We start from the raw sequence: 24,591 nt of genomic DNA, 5'->3' as shown, positions 1-24,591 counted from the left end.
TAAAAAACAGAAAAGAAAAGATTAAAAAACGTCACAGTCAGCATTTAGACCAACTCTACACAGTTCACCTTGGGAGCATGTGCACGGTCAGAAACACAGTCAAACGCAAATAGGTTGACACAGATTCCCAGGCGTTTAGGCTGATTAAGTCGTCTAATTGTTCCCAATTCATCCCGGTCCGAGGACTGTGCTCCCAGTGTTACGGGCCAACTCCCCATTTGATGTGTCTCCCTGTGTGCCCAGAACGCCGCGTGTCAACAATTATCACGCCCAGGTGCGCGTGGCCAAACGCGCCTGCCCGCCGGACCGAGCCAACCCCCTCGATCCGGGCCCAGTCGGGAGGGGGGGAGAGCCGGGGAAGAGTCGCAGCCGCGCCGGGGTGAGGACGAAATCAAGTACATCCCGCAAGAGAAAAGTGGCGAACGTGAGCTGGGAAATACGGAGAGGCGAAAGTGAGCGCAGGATGGGGGGGGGAGACGGAGGTGCCAAACGAATTGGAAGTGGGTTAATGTTACCCACAAGTGCTCTGAGGCATGGCGCAGTGGTTTAATATATATGTGTCTGTGTGCATGTGTTCATCAGGTACAGTATTGTACGTTCCCAGCACCCCCCCCCCCCACGTGTTTGTTGCCACGCTGCCCTCTCTCCCTCTCCTTAATGAGGCTGGACGCGTGGCTGCCTCAGCACCTGCCGTGGGTGGCCACAGGGTTAATCCCGCCCGGCTTCCTCTCTCGCTCCGTCTTCCATCTCTCTATCTCTGCCATGCCTCTGGGCTGCTGACGGCAGCAGGCACCGTACGCAAGGGGGGAGAGGTGACAGGAGGCGCAGATACCCCCGGGGTCCCCCCCCCCCCTCCAGCACAGCAGAATGAGTTGTACCAGACGCCGCTGGATACACGACAAGCGAACGCCTTCATAAATTACCAAATGAAGATTGATGGCGCGAACCCCTCACCTCTTTTTGTGTCGCCGCGCAGGCACAGACGCACGCATGGGCAGGAGGATGCGCATGCACGCAGGCAGGCAGGGGAGGGTGACACGGGAAGGCGCGCGAGAAGGAGAAGATGAAGGAAGAAAAACACGCTGTACACAACCAGGGAGTCACCTGCAGCCGTCGTCAGGCTGCGGGTGAAAGTGATCCGCTTCATGCCGGTGAAACAGCCGGTCAAGTGGGCAGTCGGTCGGTAAGCCAGTCAGACCGGTGATGCAGACTCCATTACAAGTCCTGTCAGCGAGGCCGAAAGAGACGGGTATTATTCACGCAGGGGCTAAGAAAGCCGAAGAAAGTGCATTCTGAAGAGACTGCGTGCACTCAAACAGACGTGAGGGGGAAACGCACACGTCACGGACACGCACGTATGCACGGACACACCCTGGTAAATGTTAAAATGTATGGCTTCGGCATAATTAACCCACAACGCCGGTGTGTGCTCAACGCACGCCGCTTCTCACCCCGCTGGATCATCTCGCCGGCGCCGTTAAAACCATCTGCATCAGCAGAACGTCGGCAACGCGCGCGCTAATCGACTGGTGAAATCACGATCAGAACCATGTCCCTCACACGCACACTCATTTCTTGAAAACATTCATTATTTCTTTTTTCCAGGGACAGTAACCTTGTCTTGCAAGTTCCTTACTCAACAGACCTCGTTACGGAGGGGGCGCTCTTACCACTCCCACCTCCGCCGAAAGGTCAGCGCTGTCGCAAGCCGATCTCATTTCAACGGGGGCCTGCTCCGTTATGATCGGGGGCCATTATCGTAAGCTGGTTCACAAATTGCCGCGGTGAGGGATGATGGAATGAGGGCCGCGAGGTGCTCGCTGGGCGAAGGCGAGGCAGAGGGAGGGGCCGGAAATGGAAATGTGCAAATGGTTACGCAGCTCTGCACAGACAACAAAACCAGCCGCGGTCAGAGGGGCGCGCGGGGGCGTCCGTCCGTCACGCCGGCCGTCAGCCGCCTCCGAGCCGCTCTCCTTTTGATGAACGGTAAATTGGCAGCGCTCCAATGAGAGAATGAGAGACGGTGGGGGATAAAATGAGTGTACCCTCCTAACTCGCTCCTTAAAGGAGCCTTTTACATGTGTAGACACACTAGAATGACTTGAGGGCCTGTCAGCATGCTGGAAAAAGGAGCTGAGGAGTGGAGGAAGAGAGGAAAGAAAAGTCAAATAAAGCTGACTGATACTCTCCTCCGTCGGTTGGCCAAAATGCCAGATGCAATGTAAATCACCATGCGCCGACTGTCCGTCCCGGGCCGAGCTGACATTAGCCCACCAGCTGTCTCCGCTTTACGATTGGCCCAATCATCTCATCAAGAGGCACCGGCGCGGAGATTGATGTTTATTCAGAACCGCTGGACATATTTCAGTTACGCAACCGGCGATACAGACACTTTAACATTAGTCAAGGTCCCGTAACTGAACCCAGGGAAATTGAATATGCCATATAGGGGACACGAGGAGACCGAAAACGTTTCCAGCATAGTCATTTATCTCTGTCCTATCTAAAGCAATGGCAAAGGAAGTTGAGAGAGGGTCAAGTTTATGGCTCCTAATGGTTTGACACGCCTTAATATTCCTCTTAAATATTAATACTGTGCACGTTTGATTTCCACACAGTTGCTATAATGTGCCATAAAGGGTTCCCATTCAGACCTTATGGGCTGCATGCGTGAGGTCCGACTCTTGAGGTGCGCATTAATGACAGGTGTGAAAATCTAAAGAAATGTGCCGGTTGAGTTTCTGGCAGAAAGTCAATGTTGCCTAAAAACCTCTGTCCAGATGCAACTTCACACTATACGAGAGCTTGCCACCCTGGGGAAAAAAAAGAACTACTATTCTGAGAGCAATGGAGGGAAATGGCAGAATGCATAATGTCATGACCATAATAAGCAGTATTATTGCAACTATTAAACTGAAGTCATAAGTCAGGGCCAGATGGACCAAATGGGAGGGACGAGGCAGCCAAGGGAAATGGCAAAAAAAAGGACAAATTCCTTTGGCTTTCTTCCCAAGCAGCAAGCATTAGCAACAGAGTAAGGACTGTTTTCTGGCCTGCTTTTGACCCGGAGGAGAGGACAGACTTCACCCAGCCGTCAAGCCTCATGTATATTTCCACAGGTGAGCAGTTCAAAATATTCCAAAAAACGAGGCACTTTAGTAATGAATTACTAGCTGCTGTCATATCCCCAAAACATCCTCCATATCTACATAACCAAACCTCTGAGTAAAAAGGGGAAGAAGAAAAAAAGACAGGAAATACAGCATATATATATAAACCCCACAAAGCCATAGTGTCTCCCTGCTCAACAGAGAAATAAAGGCAAGTTTAAATAATTCCAGAGAGCGGCTGGCCAATAAATTTCCGAGCAGAGGTTAATTTAGCGAGGGGAAACCTCGGCGCAATTACCTTGTTCGATGCCTCCCCTGCGAATGCCCTCAGGGCCCCGTCTGAAATGTCACCCAGGAGGAGGGATGCAGGGCTGGAGGTTTTGGCGCGATGGAGACCCACCTCAAGAAGCAGCCATGAAAAACAAGGCAATCAGGACAGGCTAAATGCAACAACAATGGAGTCCTATTAGTGTCCATCACCAGAGAGGCTGAAATTACCCTCCTTCAATAATCATCCTCTCCCTTATTATTTTCATCAGACTTTCTATATAGATGTACTTTAAGGAGGCAGGGGCGGAGGGATGTGTGGACGGATGCAAAGACGACAAAGAAAAGAAGAGCCGAGACTGACTATGCCGGTAATACTACATTAAAAAAAAGTATACTTTTTGTGGCGGCAGATCTAATGTGATTAAAAACGTCAGCAAAGTAGCTGATACTGAAATTGTAAGCACATTAGCAGAGATCATACGGATCAACCGCTTTCTTCAAATGGCGCGCGTTTATTTGGGTTCCACGACCGGCGATGTCACGCAGTCGGCGTCTTACTCGGGGTCCTATTTGGTGTAATTTTGCGGATCGGTGACAAGAGTGACTTCCCACTCCCTTCATCATCCACCATGCTTGCCTGCCAATACACAGGACTCTGTCTTTATCACACTCCCATAAGCTCTGTGCCCGCCTCGCTATATCTACTGCTGAGATCTGGGATGCCTGTAATTACTGCACTATCTACTCAAATCAGCCCCCGATCCAAATCTTTATTTCCCCGAGGCCCCCGGCCAGGCGCCTAGCTAGCTTTTACCTCCCAGGAAGACACAGCCGACGCCGGTGCTTTTTAATCAGGCCTCGACTCGAGCTGTTCCAGCGGAGAGACAGGGAAGAAAGACGGTCAAGCTGTGCCGGTGCTTTTAGAAGGTAAAAGGTTCCGGCAAAGTTTTGCCCAAATACAAACACTGACAGGCAGTTAATTCAAAGGGGGGAGGACACATTTTATTAGTCAGGTGGGAATCATTCATTTCCTTTCATAAAATGTCTCATGACACACAGTTGTCGGGACTTTTGAAAACTCCAGATGGAAGTCATTAGTGAGCTACGGTGTCCTGTAATCGTATTCGGTACTAATGACACAACAAGGAATTACCAGAAATAAGATGCGAGTTAGTTAAAGCACCTCGGCTTTATAGGGACAAATCTTTTTTTTATCGGGCACGCTGAGGATCTGACACGGATGCTAATATTAGCTGAAATAAACACGTTTTCGATGTCCCATGTTTTGATGTCAGCGCACGATAAAAAAACATAATCAACCCAGAGAGGAAGTAGCTCATTTGCACTTCAGAGCTTGATTTAGCAATCTCTGCAGGCCTTTGCTTATTTGCCCGCTCCCCCCCCCCCCCCCCCCCCCGCCCTTCTGAATTAAATGCTAACAAACCCAAGCTGCAGGAGTCCAAAGGCTCCGCATTAGAATTTATGAACAGTTTAGAAAGAGACATAAGCAAAGGCATTCACGCAAACAGCATCAATATTTCACAACTCGTAACATTTCCCCTCTCATGTACGGTTAAATCCTCATCTGGAAATAAATGGTGCTTTAAACCGACGCGGTTTGCTAATTGATTTTGACGGTTTGTAAAAATTGTACGAGCGGGATGCGATGCCCCCCTCCCACCCTCCTCCTTCTCCTCCCAGAGAGAAAACATCTCCACTGAGGCTTTTAATGGTGTATGTACAAATAAATTCAGCGTATTTGATCATCCTTCAGTGTATCGGGGGTACATTCAATGGATGTGCCAGGCTGAAGTCTCTTCACTGTCAAATGAATTACTCGCTAAACTCGGAAAGCATGAGATACACAACCGTAGCTTGTCTGGTGCTTCAGGAGAAAACTTGTTTTCGTTTTTGTGCGACGCAAAGTTAAAACAGACATTTGAAAAAAAGGCAGAGCGGACCGATTCCAGTTACAGGTATTAAAATAACATCACGCTTCATCTCGTGGATTTATCTTGTCCCTCGATATAAGACACATAAAGCCCGGCTCATTTATAAAAGTAACAGCCCAGCATTTATTTGACATAGAGTACAAAAAGTCTATGTACCCTGGCGAACGTGTGCCAAATAAATTAGACGAGCAGCTTGAGCAAACACAAGGGTCTAATTAGGTAAATTCAAAGGACATAATGTATGAGCAGGATGGGGGGGGGAAATGTTAGGTTAATGCCGCGCAAAGCAGGAACTCACCCGCTGATTTGGGCCCGGAGAGCGGGCGCGAGTGTGCAGCATCCTGAAGGAGCTTTTGAAGTGAGTATTGTATCAGAGGCCCCTGCTACAAATCACCTCCTCGCTGCTCAGACTGAGCGCTGCCCAAACGGCCCCCACACACACACACACGCTCATGTACATGCATACTTGTCGTCCGAACCGCACGCTCGCAGCAATATTCAGGAGTGAGAAGCCAAAATAACGAGAGGAGAGCAGCAGAGATGAGAGAGAATAATGGAAAGAGTGGGTACTCTCTCCCAGGTAGGAGCAATGGAGGACACCCATTTGTTTCTGCCTCCTTTTCTGCCGCTCTGGAAAATGGTAAATAGAGAGTTGTGTGCGCTGTGAGGACAGTCTCCTGCGCGTGCGGAGGCACGTCGGGATGCGTGCCTCCCCTCGCTAATGCATCACCTTATTTTCTGTGTCTGCGGTGTGATTGCAATGCTAATCAAAGCCCAAAAACGTGGGCCTCCGCAGAGGGATAACGCCTTACATCTCTTAACACGGCGCAGGTGGCGCCGCTAAAGGAAACATAAAGACCCGTGAAATCCTCCTCCTGCTCCCCGCTCCCTTTCCCTCTCAGGTGGATCGCTCATTAAAAGATCGCTGTACAGCAGGTGTTCGGTCACAGAGCACCGAAGGAGAGGGTGCTTGAAGTGGCAGAAATCACAAAGTGGATCGCAACGCCGTGCGCACAAATAGGGGACCGCAAACACACACACACGCGCATGCAAATATGTGTAAGTAAGTGCTCGCAAACACCCTCCAGGGGGGGGACTTGGAAGAGGAGCTGGAGGGACATCTGCTTGGAGCAGGTCCCTGAAGATCTGACTAACGGAGATGGAGAGTCCTCTGCTGCCCAGTGAGCCCTGCCTGCTGATTCTCACACAGCAACACAGCAGCAAAAGCTGGCAGGGAGGTAAGAAGCAATTGAAAGAGGTGTAGAAAGACCTGGGAATAGCTCGAAACAGAGACAACGAGAAGGACAGGAAGTCTCAGGCGAACTAACACCAAAGTCTCTCCTTCCCACCACAGATGTCACTCGACGCCACAGCCATCGTGTTCTCTCACCACATTATGATAATGCAATAAACCCTGTAGAAAGGCAGGTCGCAATACTTGTAATTTCCCCTCTCCTGCTCAGGATTCATGTAAATGCTGCCGTCTGGCTCCATAGGGGGCCGGCGCACCGCCTGCGCCACTCTGAGCTGCGCCAATGAGATAATGGCAAATGTGTTTGCAGGGGATGCTATTTTTACGCGGGGATGCCAGATCCTATTCCTTCACCCCCAATTTCTTTTTTTTTTCTTGATTATTTCCTTGCCTTTCCGCCCTCCAATCCCATCCCGCCCGCCCAATTCAATTATAATTCAGCCAAAGTAAGTACAAAAGTACAAAAATCAATTTATCATGCTTCAGAATCAGGTCTGCTGTTCTTTTGTGATGGTGCAGCGGCGGTTAGATCGCTGAGGCCCTGTCTCGCATTGTAGTCGGCTTTTGTCTCGCTCCAGTCCCACGGAGGATGTTGTCTTGTCTTTGCTGCCAGGGCCCTGACATCCCGCGTGTGTGTACGTGTTTGTGCAGAAATCCAACATGTGAACGATTGTGTGTGTGTGTGTGTGTGTGCATGCTTGTATGTGGGGACCACTTGTCATTCCCAGGGTTGAAGCACACTGAGGCCTGTGTCTCTGTGTGTTTACAGCTCCGGGGGCTTGTTGCCTCCTGACTACAAGAAAGACTGATGAATAAATAACATCCAACTCTCTCCAGCTCTCTCACACACTCTCTAAGGCATTGAAGTTTGTGTGTGTGCGTCTACATACGCGCCTGTACCAGCATCTATGTTTGCGACTGCACGTGTCACAACGCGTGTGTGTGTGAGTGTGTGTGTGTGTGTGTGTGTTTTTGTCTTCGGCATCTCTCGGCGGACCAGGCTCCCCCTTCATGTCGCTTGATTCCTGGCCCCTCTTGGCAGGAAGCCGTCAGAGAGGGAATGCCAGGGACAAACACACGTATGGAGGGGAAAACATCCTCTTTATCCCGCAGGCATCGGTAGGAGTGTGCACAGGGCTATGCGTGTGTGTGTGTGTGCACGTGCACCGTATGTGTGCGTGCCTGTTCCCGCGTCAGCCCAAGTCGAACGCGGGATGGCGGGACATGTGGAGGAAAAGAGGAATTTATTAAAGCGTGTGCGGATTGTCCTCCTTCAACACTGCAGCCTGTCTCCCAGGATCCCCCTCACTAGCCCATAGCCCTCAACTAACTAACTTCCCAACAACTGCAGCAGGCCGCCTAAATGGCATTTATTTATCCGGGCTGGACCTGCATGCACATACGCAGTGGGCATGTTATTGCCTCGGTGGAGGAAATGAAAGCAATTACAGTTAATGCCTAAGCAACAAATAAAGATTATATGGAAAGGGGACTTTAAGTGATTTCTTTTTCTACTGCAGTGGCCATAAAAGAGTCTCTTGTTAGCACTACAGCAGCTCGATATTCATTTGTCTCTCGCGGCTGCTTATGGAATGTGAGTAGGAGGGAGAAGTGGTTTTATTTACACGGCATTATGTTACATCAAGTGGTTGTGCTCAATTAGGGAAGCCGTCACAATGGTTTTAAGTCTCTAATACAGTGTGCTGAAAGGGACCATGACTTGCTAATAGGGTGTAATTCCTTCTGTATCTGTATCCATGTGCAGCGGCAGGGAGGGAAAGCGGAGCGGAGGGGCGGGGGGGGGGGGGTAAATCCGTATCATCAGTAAAAACAATGCATCAATTAAGCAATTAGCGAGGAACAAACTGGGCAGCCTTCCAAACCCTCCCAATAAGGCACTGTGCCAAGGGGGCTTGTAGCGTTCATTATGCCCACATCACAGAGATGGAAAGAGAGAGAGAGTGAATAAGGGAGGCTTGTCTTTCATTTGTAAAGTGGAGGCATTTGTCTGCCAGCATGGAGACGTTTTGTTCCGCCAGATGTGCTTTTTAGCGAGGCCACATGGTCGGTCAAGACTGGGGAGAAGGTGTGCGTATGTGTGTGTGTGGGTGCCAGCGTGCGTGTGTATGCGGGTGGGGGAGGCAGGAGGGGGAGTGTGTGTGTGTGTGTGTGTGGGGGGGGGCAGACACCAAACGGCCTCTTTGCTTCCATCTGATTAATTAAGACTTGAAAGGGGCCCAGTGGCAGCAGGGTTTTAATTGTGGTAATTGGGGTTAATAAGGTGCCATTACATACGCTGATCACAAGTATTGTTTCATCCAGACGGGTAAATTGAGCGGGGTTAAACACTGATGGTAGAAAGGATGGGAGGAAAAGGAGGGCGGCGGTGGGGGGGGGGAACTTGGCAGTCAGACATGCCACTTGTTTCTGCATGTTAACACCATGTAGCCGCTGTCAGGATCTGAAAGGCTTGCATGCAGGAAGCTGAAGGTTTGGAGCTAATCAGTGAACCTGTTGTTGGTTTCAATTTTGGAATTACAGCTTTTGTGGTCTGGAGTTCGATCCAACATTTCTAAATATGCAGTTTAATCACATTTTAGACTGGATTGTTTAATGGATTAGTCTTATGCCTAATTATAAGATTACTAACTGGATCATTACCAGCGTACTTACAATAGCAGCAGCATAGCTCGATTAGCTTGCAAATATTTTGTTTATTCAAAAAACAAAACAAGGCATACAGGCAACAGGTCCATTGAATGGAGAATCATTAATCAATACCATTTCATATTTTTTGTTTTTGGAAATGATTTGGTAACTTTTTCCAAACCACAATACTTTTATAAGAATTTAAGAAAAAAAGACGACAAATTTGCGGCTATTATTTACTTAATATTCTTTATTTTGCTATTCAGGTAAAATACGGCTTTCCTTCCTCTATAAATCATGACTAAAAGTAAAACTATATTACAGCGCTAACTTATCTGAGAACAACTCAGTTATGAATGTTGATGCATAATGAATATAGGGGAATTACTATTCCTTATTTCATGCACGATTTGGGAATTTGGGGAGAATGACTAAAACTGACCGATTGCACTACTGATTTGGACGTTTATCACCATGGCAACGCTCACGCTTTGAAAATTCGGTCAATACACCTGATCATATTGAAAAAAATTACAATAAAAGCACTACACTAAGTGCACTGGCTCCAGCGTGACGATTTCTCCCTTTCAATCTTTCATTTTGCAGCAATTAGAATCCCAGCGAGATTCTCCCATTAGCTTGACTGGAGCCGAAACACATTTTGCATGACATTCTTCCACAGAGTCACCAGAGAGCACCTGAGTGGCATTACGTGCCCGGAATAGAAATGAGTTTTTACTCTGTCCTTTTCACGCTGTCTTGATAATATATGGCTAATTAAGTGGTCAGAGTATGATTAATGCATACAATGCAAACACTTTAAGATGTGGGGAAAATCCGTGCTATTCTTATTTCAACAGATGTGTACTTCTGCCTCTGATTTAAAGTATTAACAGTCTGCTTTTTTTAAGGGCAGGAAGAAATTCTCCGGCTCACCATCAATCAAACACTTCCCCACCGCCCATCTACGTCTATTTAAAAGCTAACACTTGGCATTAGTATCTGTAAATCACGTTTTAACACAGGCATTAAAAAAAGGACAAAGTTCAATTTTCACGAACGAGAAAGTGAAAAGAAGGTACAATGTGTACATCCTGAATCTTTTTCTGCGTCACATCCCCCCCCCACTCACACGGTGGACAGTCGTTTTGGGTGTGCCTGAGTGAGTTGAGCTAACTTGGCAAAGCTCTGTGGAGTGTGTCTTCTTCTACCTGCTGACAGCTCGCGCGGAGAAAGGAAGAAAGTGAGAAGACGGATCATCCCTGGTGGGGTTTGCGCTGTCCTGTGCTCTACCTTTCTGTCAGTGGAGAGACAGAAGAACGCCAGGCCAATTAATCAAAGTCAGATGTGGCTGGATGCCTTGAGTCACTCATGATCCCTGTCCTTCCCCTCGCTCGCACACACACACACACACACAGACAAACACACACATAGACAAACACAGCATATACTTCTCTTATGTTCTTTCTTTCTCCCTTGTGCCATTTCTTAAACTGTCTTTGTGCCAGAATTAGAGAGTGTTTCAAGAATACTTGTGCCGCCTTACACACTGCTGCATGGCACACAAATATTGCATTACTGTGCTTTTCGGGACCTTCGGTACCTGCACTTCTTAAATTGACCATAAACACCCGCATTGACCTTTGAAGTTGCCGCGTAAAAAGCACCGAGGATCAGCACCACGTCGTCGCTTTGACGGATTTTGCTCATCTCCACATGGCGGTTGGCACCAGGTCCCAGCAGCGGAGACTCGAGTGTAATCTTTTTGACGGGATGTAAAACAGTGAGAACCTCCCTCCCCAGTTACCTTAAAAAAACGCACGGATCATCTCCCTCGTCCTCCTGGAATTTGTCAAAGTGGCACTTTTGTTTAAAGAAGGCAATTTAAGAAACAGCAGATTTACAGGCGCCTGGTTTTCTCTTGGTGTGGCTGCCACATGGTGCTCACCTCCACACTTTTCGTCATGCCCCGTTTGACTCATTTACACTAGGACTGCAGAAAGTCTCACCGCCATTACAAAAAGTTGTCACACCGCGGTGAAATTGTCTGTTGTTTTACTCTGTGGGGCATTTTGTCTTGTCATTTACGGTTTTATTTTGAAATAATAACTCCTCTCGTTTCAGGTCACTTACCCTTCCTCATGTGTCACCAGTCTGATTGTCTTCCCTGATTCCTGATTGTGTCCACCTGTTCCCCATTCCCCTCCATGTGTATTAATAGTCTGCGTCTCCCTTTGTCCTGTGCCAGTGTGTCGTCATTACCCATGTGTTCTACCTCGTTCTGCCACGTCACAGGTTCCTTTTTGTTGTTATTCAGGACCTTCGATCGGCCCAGTGCCTTCACCTCCACGCAGGTTGTTTTTGGTTTTGCTTAAGTTTTGTATTCCTAGGTTAGATGCAACATTAATCTTTCATAGTTCTTTGTTTTTCCTCCTATAAGGAGTGATTTTGTTTTGAGACGTTGCCTCCGTCAATAGAGTGCGTTGGTTACTTTGATAAATTTAAAAGCCTTTTTGTTTTCCTCCTAGAGCGGAGTGATTTTGTTTTTGATAGTTTTATAGCCACACTTCTTCCTGGTTTATTTTATCGGAAGAAGTGTGACCTAGGATAATTTCATAGCCCGCTTTAGACTCTGTCTGGAGGACCTTCGCTGCATAAATAAAGATCTCCTTTCCTACCTGAGAACCCTGCGCCTGCTTCCTATCTTCCTCCCGGGCTGACAAAAGTTCCCTTTGGTGGGTTTAAAACACAATTCAATTAGCTAAATATAAAAGGCAATATGTTATTGTCAATGCTGCCACACACACACACACAATGCCATGTACTACAGCAGGGGAATTTTTTTAAATACACTTGACGCTAAACTAAGATACATTTTATGTTTGTATGCTTGAAAGAAATGCTTTGCTCTCATGCCGTGTGCTGTTGGGTTCTATACTGTAAACTGCACAAAAACTATAGTTTAAAACTCAAACTGTGCCTATTAGTTTACATTTTCTTTGCTTATTAGTTTGCTTCTCTTTTATCTAACTTGATTATTTCTCACACGTTTGTCGAACTTTGTCTGTATTCTTGTTTCCCAGGCGAGAACCAATCAAAGTCTGACCAGAGTTCAACAATACTTTCATGCTCTAAGTGAGGCTTGTTTTGAATGGCAGCCACTTTACCAGGACATGTATATTTATACACATCCTTTTTTTCCAGGTTGAAGACTGAGCAGTTTACATGACATGAGTAGGGCACGCTGTTCATTATGGATATAAGGGACACAGATTACAGCTGTGATTTGCAATTCAATGGAAAGAAAAGTGTGATTGGGGGATCCAATTCATATGCAAGGTGACATTCAATGCAATTACATGGAAGAACAGCGGGTTAGAAGTGACAGGCAGCCCAGGACTCCTCGCTTCCTCCCGTTTGCCATCCCTCTCTTCTCTCCTTTCTCTACCTGCTCCTTATTTTCTTTTTCTTCCACTCTCCTCTCCACCCTCCCCTCCCTTGGCGTTGGGGAGCCCGATGAAGCTCTAATGGAGTCTACAGGGAGCCAGCATTTACCACATCTGAGGCAAACGGGCAGGTCTCCTCCGCTCTCCGTCCCACCGAGGGCCTGTCTCTCCTTCCCTCTGCGCTCCCCTCTATTACCGCCACCTCCAACGGCTTCATCCGCGGAAAAAGCCCTCGACGTTCCGTCGTCTGCCCCGGTGAGCCGAGCCAGCCGGCCCGATGTGTTCTTCTGCCTCCCTTTGATGTGTGCCGGTGTTCAACAAGCTCCCTTCTTTTGTCGAGGCACTTCCGGGACACCTGATTTAGATAACAGCTCTTGCCAGGCTGGTGGGTAAGGGAGGGATGGGGGGGGGGGGGGGGGGTACATTGTGGAGGGGAAAGAAAAAATGGAAGGTAAAGAGAGAGAGTAAAAATGAAACCCATCGGCTGTGACAGCATTCCATGATCCTCAACAATGGAGCCACTGGTGCGTTTATGCGCGTTTTCCACTGCCTCCGTCTAAACACAGTTGACTCCTTTTGCGGTCCCCGAGGCGGGGGGGGGGGGGGGGGGGGGGGGTGAAGCACACAACTTTTCTGGATCTTCCTGCACGCACCCCACCCCACCCGACCCGAGTGAGTGGTGCAGAACAATAGCGAGCGCATCCGACGGCGACCTACTCCAGATAGAGTGGGGCCGTGCAAAACAGACAATGACCTTTAGAAGACAATATGCTAATAAATAGCCGCGGCGAGGGCCCAGGCACTCCGCACAAAGGGACCGCGGCAAACCGGCAGGGTTTTTAATCAGGTGCGGCTCTTTTAAAAAGAGCCTATGGCCACATAATTGATCCCAAAAGGTAGGTCCCCGTACAGGACCTTGGGATGCCGATTGGTTACTATAAAGAACTAATAGCACTCTTTGTTTTGCTCTCCGGCAGGATGGGGGTGATTTAAATCTACTGTATATTCTTGCCACAAAATGGTAAGCATTTTAATGATGAAAATGTTTTGATGTCTTACACCTACTGAGTATGGAAGGACGGGTGTGTGTGTGTTGGCCCTCCGGTGACCATGCATAAGTAAACAGGCTGGCCAAGATAAAAAGGCAAAAAAAAACAGTGTTTTTACTGGTTCCGTTTGGAAGAATTGTGCGCTGTGTTTGTGTGTGTGTGCACGTTAGGAGGGAGGTGTGTTAACTTCCATGCCAAAAGTGCTAAATGTGCTGCTGCTGCTACTGCTGCTGCAGCCATTTTGCCTGCAGTTGTGAGAATACTAGAATTCCATCAGCATTTCTGTCCCCTCCATAGCAGAGTACGCACACACACACACACACACACACCTACACTCACACACGCGCACACATTGTCTGAACCGATTCTGCCGGGATACAATGTTGTTCCACAGGTTAAAGACAAAGGCAAATGCAAATTGCCCACTGCTACAATACAAATCAACATAAAGCTTTGGGAAGGGAGATGAATTATCTCTGCAACAATTAATCTCCTTCTTCCCTCGTGAGTGCCGCCATTGATTTCGTGATAAAGATGAGATAAATGAGCGCGGAGCCTGCCAGCGGTTTCAGTGGCTGCCAAAACGCTGCTGCTGACTGAAGTTAGTCATAGCCTTTGCCTGACGCAGCAATGTAAACACATGCGAACCCCTGGCAGGAGAAAACACATTGTGGATAAACTGTGGTTTACACTGATTACAGGCTTGCAGATGCTGCAGATTCTGTCAGGGAAAAACATTACAAGAAGAGGAGGGATCCTACAAGGTCCAGTTGTCAGGTGAAACCGCAGAAGCCTGCTCCTGGCACTGCCGGGCCTGGTTGTGTTGGCTCTGGTGTAAAGAGAGCTCATACATTAAACTAGGATCTGTTTTCTATGAAGCTATGCAACAGCTTCTATGCTCAGTTTAACGCTTTTGGAAACTAAACTCCAAACAAAAAGGCGGTTCTCGAGTCTGGTTTGGTGGAAAAAGGACAGGACTTCCTTGAAAGATTATGGACTGGTTTTAATTGTCTGACCTCCTGGGATTGATCTCTGGAAAAGGACTCAGGTAATTGCATTATACTTTCCAGTGCTGTAAAGAGATCATCTTTCTCAGCTCGATGAGTGCAACACACGCAAGACAAACATCAACTTAAAATGAAACATTACACCGATCAAAGCCCCCAGACACCAATGTATTCCCTGCAAGCATTAAGCATTGAGGAAAGAGCAGGGAAAGAAATCCAAAGTACTTTTTGTCGTGGCGCTCTGGATGGGAAGACCGAAGCCAGCGCCGGAAAGAAAGAATCAAAACATAACGTTTGGACTCTGGATAACGGATGAAAGAAAAAAAGAAAAGCAACTGCTGAGGCATGCTCGCCGCTTAATTCATCACATTTGAATAAGGCTTAATAAATATCACATACCAAACATTTTGTACCAAGTCGACGACTAAATGTTTCCTTAATTGTCACAGGATTAATGGACAATATAGTCGCTCCCACAATTTTCAAATTAATAGCGTTGCCTTTAATTGTCAGATTGAAAATCCAAGGACAGAGCCCTTTTACAACGCCTCCATCATGCTAACATAGCGCCTTGCCTCCAAACCATCCCATAAAATCCCATTGCTGCACTTAATTGTTCAATATGAAGCCAAAGCATCTGAGGTAATTCAAATGTCTTTCTCCGATGAATATGTGCAATTGTCCTCTTTCCCTATTCTAATTTAATGCCATCTGGGGAAGGTGATTGGCTCTGTGTTGCCATTGCTGCCAACCGGGGTCAGCCTAACCATCAAGCGCTGTAATTGAGTAGTTAGTGGCAATTTTCTCCCCCTAATTTCCATCTGCGAAATCCGGGCCTGGCATGGCAAATAGCACATTACACAGGCGCGATTGTGGCAAAGTGTAATAACATCGTTTCCACAGTTTGAAAACTTCCCCCGAACAAATGAGAATCACTGCGGTACATGTCATTTCAAAAAACTCCCTTCCTTCCGCCGGCACTCGTCCTCCATCTCTCGCGCACGAACACAAACACGCGAGGAAACACACACACACACACACACACACTGCGTTGAGACGGCGGGCAGAATAAAGAATGTGGTGACGTCCCATTAACATATAGATAATTAGCTGCTCCAAACCGCGGCCCTCCCTTCAACACCCTAATCCCCCCCGACAAAGCCTTTGACTAGCGCTATCACAAACACCATGTTGACGCCGACGCGGCTCTTAGGAGGCCATCTTGTTTGACTTATTCACCATGACAAGCTTCTATCAGAGGAAGATGAAGGAGGTGACGATTTATGAGGGCGTAATCCACAACCAATGCCGTTCCTTGTGTGTTTTCTGGGGGGGGGGGGGGGGGGGGGTAGGAGTTGTAAACTAATGGACCGGCAGCTTTGAACACTGCGACTTGATAACTTTGGGTGTCAGATTTACGGTGATCGTAAAGCCGAGTCAGGGACAAAGGAGAGTGGAGATATGAGTATGACTACTAATGGCTAAGGTGATCGCTGGCAGGGTTTGTGCCACAAAGACACAAGCAAGCACAGACCAAAAGGGGTTCGTGCTCCCTCTTTATCACGTGGATATCCATGCGTTATTCAAACAGAAGCGTGAAAAGGGAGGGTTTTAGGCAATGTTATTTGGAGTAATACATCAGGCATTGTCAACTCTGAGACACGATTTTCCCTGTAACATAAATTTGTTTTTATAACTCTAGAAAAGATGGACCGCTTTTCCCTCACCTCTTCCTAAAAAAAAAAAAAAAGAACAAAATTGTAATTACTTTGACGCACTACATAAAAAAAAGAAGCAATAATATGTGTAATTTAATCTATTCACACGAGTCATTTTCATAAACTCCATCCTCTCCCTGCTTAATGTGCGTTTCATTCATTTTTGATCACACGCTGATGATGCTGTAATGACAACGGCATTGTTGTTTTTTTTCTCCCCTCTCTCCCTTATTTCTTCTCCTTGAATGTAGAGCTCGTGATTCAGGGTTTTCATTAGGGGCAGCACACCGGGCCCCTGGATTATCAAGGGCAAACAAAAGATAATTAACACGAGGAGGATTGCAAAACAGTCAACCCCCCCCCTCACTGCGCACCACCTCCGCTGTTCAACACCATGCCTCCACTAACCGTTGTGCAGGTCCACTACATCCAGGTCCTTTGCACACACGGTCAAGCTCCCTTTTTGACTCTATGATTACATTTGCCTGTATGTGTGTGTGTGACACTCTTCCTCCTCCATCAGGGACGTCCTGACGCAGTGCTGTGGGAACGTTGCATCCATGTCCAGCAACTGCACATTAGCAGAAAGGCGTCCACTCTTCCGTCCAATGGTTTGTCCTTCTAACGGCCTTTGTGTCCCCTCACCTGACCCGCTGCCTCCTGCCGCGCAACCAAAGACCACAGTAGTGCGCGACTGACGACTCTTGAGTGAAAGCCAAGGATTTTTATTAAGGAGTAGGGACAGCATTCATTTTTTAAAGCCTCCTCAATAAAATATCATACGGTCGCTCCACATTCCTCAGAATTATAATGACATGAATATTTAAATTTAAATGCATTCTGAGCACGCCGGTTTTCTCTTCTTCACAACGGCATCAGATCTCATTTTCTACTTAAGCTCCTCCATCATGTTTATGCATATCCACATGCATGATACATATCTCTCTCTTTTTTTTTAAAGCTCCTTAATGCAGGCCTGATAATTTTGCTTGAGTTTAATGGGGAATGACTCCTCATTGGCAAGCTTTTCTCTTTAAGACAAAAATAAAAAAATATGATCAAATGCCCCTTTCATGTGGAACAGAGGCTGTTTTTGAAACTTCTTACTCGCTCTTTTCCTCTGTTGCCTCCGCTGCGAGTAAATAGATCAAAAAAGGAGGCGCAACTTTATATTCTAGTTTTGAAGCATTCTGTAATTGGCTACATTTAATTGATATCCCTCAAGCCCATAATCATGATGTGAAAAAGAAGGAAGGAAACAGTGCTCGATCATAGAAATGCTGCTATGTCGTTTTTTTTACGGATAAATACTTGATTAGAAATACGTCACAAATGGAAGAGCGAAAGTTTATGATGAGTATTGATTGATAATTTTTGCCGTGTATCGTTATGTTCGATAACGGAGTCCTTGAGGCTGGAATGGACCCTTGTGAGTTTCTCTCTGTGGGAGCTGGTACTCTCTGATCTCTCCCTCTCTCTGACATGCAGCTATCACTTCCTTCCCTGACGGAAAGGGAGTGGTGCGCAGAGAAGACTGTCATCTGCACGACGTCTTTTCTGACACGCCGCAGATGACTCGGTCGGACTCCAAGAGATGGTTAATTGAAGGGGACATTAAAAACGTACTACTGTCAATCCGTATCTACAGATGGGAACGATTCCTCCATCTTTTGACGGGCGCCCGCGAAGCTCATATACAATGAATATATGGGTATTTACATTCAGACTTAGGCCGGATTTGTTTTAAAGTCATTAAACAATTCATATACACTACACATATACTGTATATAAAGCTATCTCTCCATTTTTATTCACTCTGTGGTTTGTTATTGGAAGGAGTCAATTTACTTTACTGAAAATCAAGCAACATGAAGCTAGTAGAAGATTTTCCTTCCTTGCATAACCTGTTGAGCAAAAACCTAGTTCCTTGGGATCAGCTTCCCATCAGTGCCATTCGATCTCAGTCAAGGGCCAAATCTGAGGCACTGGAGTGAGATAAGGACAGATGGTGAGTCTAATATTAAGGAAACAGGACCAAGCCGTCAGAGCTGTCACATATATGCGAGCGCCAAAATGACTTAATGTGCCAATACGACTAATGTCCCGAATTACTTTACACTGCTCTTCTCAATGAAGACTTATCTTTCTTTCCTCTCCATTTTCCCCCAAACTTGTCAATGCTACGCAATGACAAGAGCCGGGGAGACAGAAATGACACTTCCTCTGCAGGTGACACGATACCGGGCTTCTATAGGGAGCGGAGCACGATGACAAGAGGCTAAAGAGGGCTGCGCAGAACCAAAGAGACGAGATCAATTCCGGTCCTCTTGATCGCGTGACCCCGGAGCCGATGAGAGAGTCTCTCAGGGAGTCCCAGCCAAGTGCGCCGAGGCCGGGCGGCTTTGAAGTTGGGTCAGAAGAGGCTGGGAGGTCGGTACTGTCGATTGGCTGAGGACTGAAAAATACCGCCGTCTGTGTGTATGTGTGTGTGTGTGTGTGTCAGCGCCCCCCCGGTGTGTGTTTGCGCCTGTGGAGAGGAATGGGAGGGTTTGAGGTAAATGACGGTAACACGCTCACATCCTCGGATGAAATGGGGAGACAGGGGCAGACGGGGGTACTTGGCATTTCCTGCGCCAACAAGACCGGCTTGTTTGTTGGTGCCTAATGAGCTCTCGGACTCCTTTAATGAGAGGACTGAATCCATTATCATCATCATTTCAAAAGGAGGCCCTGGCTTCAAACAGCTCCCCACATTAGCAGGACTCACCCTTGTTGCACCATTTGATCAGCAGAGGCAGCGTTTTTTTTTTTTTTGACAAACACACATCCGCACAAACCCTTCCTTGTTAACACAAGGCACCTTTCACGCAGCAACATGCAGGAGGATGCACAGGAATGTCCGGGACGGAAGACGGAACGCGGGACCCAAATACACGTTGGTCGTATTTTTAAACATTCATGGCGACTGGGGAAAAAAGAGGAAGGAGTGCGCTGACAGTGGGGAAAAACAGCGGAATAGAAAAGGACAGCGGGGGAGAGAAAAATAACTACAGAGCAACAGCGAAATAGGGCACGCTCCAAAAGTCAGAAAGGTTGCGATTCATAAATAAACACAGAGTGGTGACATCATGGCAGGCCAGCAAAGAGGGACGCATTCCATTTCTGTTGCCTTCACCACCTTTTCCAGTGACATCAAAGGACCAATTAAGGTCCCAGTGAAGCCGGCCGTCAAGGCAGCGGTGGAGGTCCTGTCGGCGTTAGCCCGCCCTCGCTGCTGCTGTCTCCGTCTCAACCTTAACACTGCTGACACTGGCGACAAGGGCCCCTTATTGAACCTGCCTGCCTGTCTCAATTCCGGTTTACCCATATATGCAATCCCCACTCGCTGTAGTCTTGTTTCTTTTTCCCCTCCTCATGCCATCTTTTCACCACGTGCACTCCCCTCCGTTTTTATTCCCCATGTATCCATCCCTCTCGGCCTGTACGGAACCACCCTCGATGTCACGGCACAATAACTAGCACGTGGCGCTCTCAGAACTGATGTGAAAGGAGAAGAAACGCTCCCTCGCTTAGTTCGATAACTTCTCCGTTGCGCCATTCAACCGCCTCCCCGCCGTGTCCTCCTCGTGTATCTCTGGAATTACTCAAATGTTAACGTGCCTTTGCTGCCTTTGATATTTAAGACAAAAGGGTACAGATGCGCAGCCTGCGCGCACGCAGCCACGGGGCCCAACCGGAGCTTTAATCTCACTCGTTGTCATGGTCGAAAGGGTTCCCCCTCTGTGTGTATTTTTTCGGAATCTCTTCGGTTCATCCTTCGCCTACCTCTCTGCCCTTTTCCGCTCGCCATTCCCGCATTCTTAATGGCGCGGCGCGGCACCGAGGGGTGGGCAACGATTAATGAGCAGGCTGCAGGAACCGTAACGGGAGGCGTTGTGGTTCTGTGACAGACGGCGCAGACCCAATAGGGAAGGTTTTAAACGCGGGCAGATTTAACGGCGGCGGCCACAGCTCGGGAGGTACGGTTTTTAGGGTCGATGACCTCAGCGCGTCGTGACCTCCGTCCTTATTTCCCAAAGAGGCGCGAGTGGACTAACAGAGACGTTTCGACGCGCAGTACCATAACAGTGATACAGCGGAGCATCCGACGTCATTGTATCATTGTCAGTTGCTTGGCATAGTTCCACCCCGAGGACAACAATGATACCGTGGCACAAAGGCAGCTATGCTAGTCCCCCCCCCCCTCCTCCCCCCACCCTCCCCTATCTCTTCCAGCGATTCAACCCCTCCTCGCATCCCTCCCTCCCTTTGGTATCTTTCTAGTGCAGTGGCCTCCGTTTACCACCATAACCCAAATTAGCTGGGCAGGCGTTATCCTCTTCATCGCTCTGTGCCGTCAGGAGAGAGAGAGAGGGGGGGGGGGGGGGGGGGGGGGTTGGCGGGCGGGGGGGGTTGTGGCAGAATTTCCTTTCTGCCTCTGTGACAGCGCTATCTCTTAGCGTTTTACATCTCCCCTGCTCTCCCCTCACCACACTACACTGTCAGACAAAGAAATTAATACCCCCAGTGACTGTGTTTTAATTAAGCAATTTCATGCAAATTACACATTTTAGATTGTCAAATAATATACTGCGCAAAATTGTAGGCAGGCTGATCTGATATGCATGGAGTGTTATTCTTCCAGGCACTGTGCATACATGGAAAATGAACAAAAATGCTAATTTCTAATCTATTATGCAAACAGTGGAGATACTTACATAGATTTGCACGCCTTTCTCGCATGAATACGGCTCTTGAATTCTATGTATAGAATGACTGGATTTCTTGAGCAGCTTTTGCCATTGTTATTTATCTTAATTTTGTTCTTTATTTCAAAATCATATCTCATTTTACTTTCCAAGCAACGTATGCTCATAATCCCGGTCCTTGCAAGCTGGATAATGCAAATAAACAGATCTGCAATAGTTTATCATTAAACACTGTTTTGAGATCTCTCTGACGATGAAAAATTAGCGGAGGACTGTCTGACAATCATGGAACAACTTGACATAGAGAAAAAACCCTATTTGAATGTTCTCTAATACAGTCTAATGAAACGTGGAGCCCTAACTAATATTGGTAATCCACACTACTCTCCATCTTTTCCCATTAGCACACTGAACTTATTTAGAATTCATTAAAATCCACAAGCCTTTTAGTACACTGGAATCAGTAATGATGACAAAATGAATATAACATTATACTTTATTATAGCCGGCTTGATTTAATCTGGAGTTGCCGCCGTATGAGAGTCCTTGGAAATAGCACTCTGGAAAACCGCGGGTGTCAAAAGTCAATGTGTGCAGGTACCGAGTCAAAAAGCAAGCCTTGCAACTGAAAGCTTAAGGAGGGCTCTTGCTGTTTCTTTGTGATTCAAATTAATTTAATCAGAGGTTTGTTTCTATATGCAGCCACTTAACAGTGTATATTACGGCATACAATGAGGCTCCTGTGAATTGCAATCAATCCAGGGGCCCCTTCCATTTGCCTCTAAAGGGGTAAAATAGCGGGATAAGAGCAGGAAAAGCAGAGGCTAATGGTAGGTTGTGGGAGAGTTGTTGACGGGCGTCCTGCATATTCAGAACAGTGTGCGTCCTAATAATCGCCGATTCCTACAATAACCACCATTTTCTTTTCTTTTTTTTTCCCCCGACCCTGTGGTATTAGAAAACTTGATGAACAATACGGAAACATTTCCATCACATCACATCTAAAACGTTGCGGGGCAATTACCGGAGCTCAACGTGGCGCTGCTCACAGGGCCCCGGCCCCTGCGGTGTGGCCCTCTTTTTCCACCATAGCTCTTATCTCACTGAAGCCAAACTCAGGTCCCGGCCGCCGGAAGGCGACGGCGTCTTGAACTCCCGCCAGCTTCATGTGAGACAGAGTGGCGGTTTTAGGCGAGATGGGGATGGTGGGGGCCGGGGGTTTAGGAACAGATAGAGATGAATGAAAAACTAATTATGTGCTTGACACCTTTTTAAACAGATTACTCTTCCCCTTTTTCCGCAATAAGGAAAATGCTCGCATCATTGTGTGTGACAATCAAGCCAGCTACTAAAAGGTCTTTGTTAATCTACTCTTATATATTCCTCGCTCTCCTCCCGAAGCGTCGCCTTCTGTTTGCAACCCGCCACACTGAGGCGCTACCCTAGGATTCAAAGCCCCCCCCCCCCGGGCCGGCATCCCTCTGTGACTCCTGGGTGAACCGACAGAAATGACGCGAGGCTGGCGGGGCAAGGTGCGGAGGCCGGGCAGAGGCCAGACGGAGGCCGGGTTATGGATCCGGGTCCTGCGTACGTTTAAAGAGACCCAGCGAGTGCAGGGGAGTCCCGGGCGATGATTAGAGGAGTGGCAACAGTCCCTTATTGATCCCAGGTGGGCAGAGGGTAAATGTTTAGAGTGAAAAGCTCTGGAAAAGTGGCTCCACACATCCGTCAAAGAGCTCGGGCCTGAGGCAGAGTGAGATTAGAGTTGAAATTCAAGTCAACGTGGTCTCGAAAACAACTGGGCAAAAGACATGGGAGTGACGTAATGGAATAAACAAAAGGGGTAATGGGGTGTCGGTAGGCATCGCAAGGCTCCTACATGACATTATATCCCTGTAGTGTAATGACCGCAATGATATTTCATAGAAGACTTCGTCCCGTTCAAATGCCAAAAAAGGTTTTTAAGACGGCTCCTACAAAGTGAGTAATGAGGTACGCTCATTGGAGTACAACATTACTCAGAAGGTCATTAGGCACACGGATTGTTGGACAAAATATCACAGTAACGCTCTGTTGTCATCATACAAGTAGAAGGAAAAGAGTGAAAACTAAATGCACTTAAATCATCTTCGCTTACGGGACAAACTCTTGGTGAGCATTACTCCAAAACGAGTCGAAGCGGCAGGAAACTGGAAATCATTGCTCAGTGTCCCTCTCTTCCTGCTGCTATTGAGAACCACGCAGGCAACAACAGACCCCTCTGTTGTGCGTGCTCATTAAGTCCGCCCGGAGGTAAGCCAATTGATCTGCAATTCATTCTCACAAGCGCTAAATCGATGCAGAGAGACATGAAAAGCCCGGGGTTTTTACGACTTCACTCAAAGATTCCCGAAACGCTTTGTAACAGCAGATAATGGTGATCTGCCTTGTTTGTGACTCAGTACCGAGCAATCAATATGTAGGGGGGAAAAAGGAAGCAGAAAAAAGTGACGGGGCCCCGGGGGGAAGTTGATTTGAATGGAAACAATAGTGTTTTTTTTCTTTTTCCCCCAGAGTCTGTTGTCTACACTTCCAGATAGCAATTTCTCCTCAAACGTCGTCTTCCTCGATGCCTCCACGCGGCACAGTAGAGCCACTCTAAAGTCAACCCACTCCAAGACAGATGATCACAAACCCTATCCACTTATACACCTCACAAAACTTACCCTCCAATTACAGCGAGGGACCTCCATCTCGTATGCAAACACACAAACAGTACTTCATCGCTGTGAGTACGGTGTGTGACACCTGAGCGATCCATTACAGCTCGTTCCATATTGATTGACAAAGTAGCAACATAAAGTAATTATAATTGATTCCAGATGAGACTTAGCCTGCCATACACAGATCCTCCTCCTGCCTCTCTCCCCATCTCACTTACTGCGTGGAATCTGAATAGGGAGCTCGGGTAATTAGGTCACGCTGTTAAATTTTTAATGATCTCTGAAATCATATTCATGCTCACAGTGTGTCAGGTACACGTACAGCCAGCCTGGAGTGATACATCACCATTCTATGACATGAACAGAATGCCTTAGCCATTTAATTGTGTGACCTTTTCGACCGAGCACCGGGTGATGCCATCGGGAGAGAGAGGTATTTAGTGGGAAAATGAGCAATTGGGTATTGGGCGAGATGTACAATGCACAAGCTTGTCATAATAAAACAGAGACACAGACGTTTTTGTGTGTGTGTGTGTGTGTGTGTGTCAGGGAGGCGTCCGCGTGCAGGTGGTTTGATCATGGGTTTCATGCAGCATTTTTATGAAGGTGGCGGCTCATTCGCAGGTCAAGGTCGAGGCCGAAGGGTATAAGGGTCAGACACGGAGACCAAGGCTGGAAACACGCCCGG

General features: G+C 47.5%; 1 protein-coding gene across 2 annotated transcripts in view; it reads right to left on the bottom strand.

Moving 5' to 3' along the window:
* The window catches only part of mdfic (MyoD family inhibitor domain containing), a 105,844-nt gene that overhangs the window by 13,870 nt on the left and 67,383 nt on the right, over positions 1 to 24,591 (bottom strand). The window contains exon 6 of one of the 2 annotated variants that reach the window (XM_040174807.2): positions 12,376 to 13,061. The exons of the other annotated variant lie outside the window; for it this stretch is intronic. Coding sequence (XP_040030741.2) covers positions 13,040 to 13,061 — 22 coding nt within the window. The 3' untranslated portion in view covers positions 12,376 to 13,039. Of the gene's footprint in view, positions 1 to 12,375; positions 13,062 to 24,591 lie in introns of those variants that run through there. 2 annotated transcript variants of the gene reach the window in all.

Source organism: Gasterosteus aculeatus, chromosome 4, assembly GCF_964276395.1.
Source record: "Gasterosteus aculeatus chromosome 4, fGasAcu3.hap1.1, whole genome shotgun sequence".
NCBI lineage: Eukaryota > Metazoa > Chordata > Actinopteri > Perciformes > Gasterosteidae > Gasterosteus > Gasterosteus aculeatus.
Note: the sequence above shows the minus strand (reverse complement) of the source record. Positions and strands in the feature narration are given on the sequence as shown.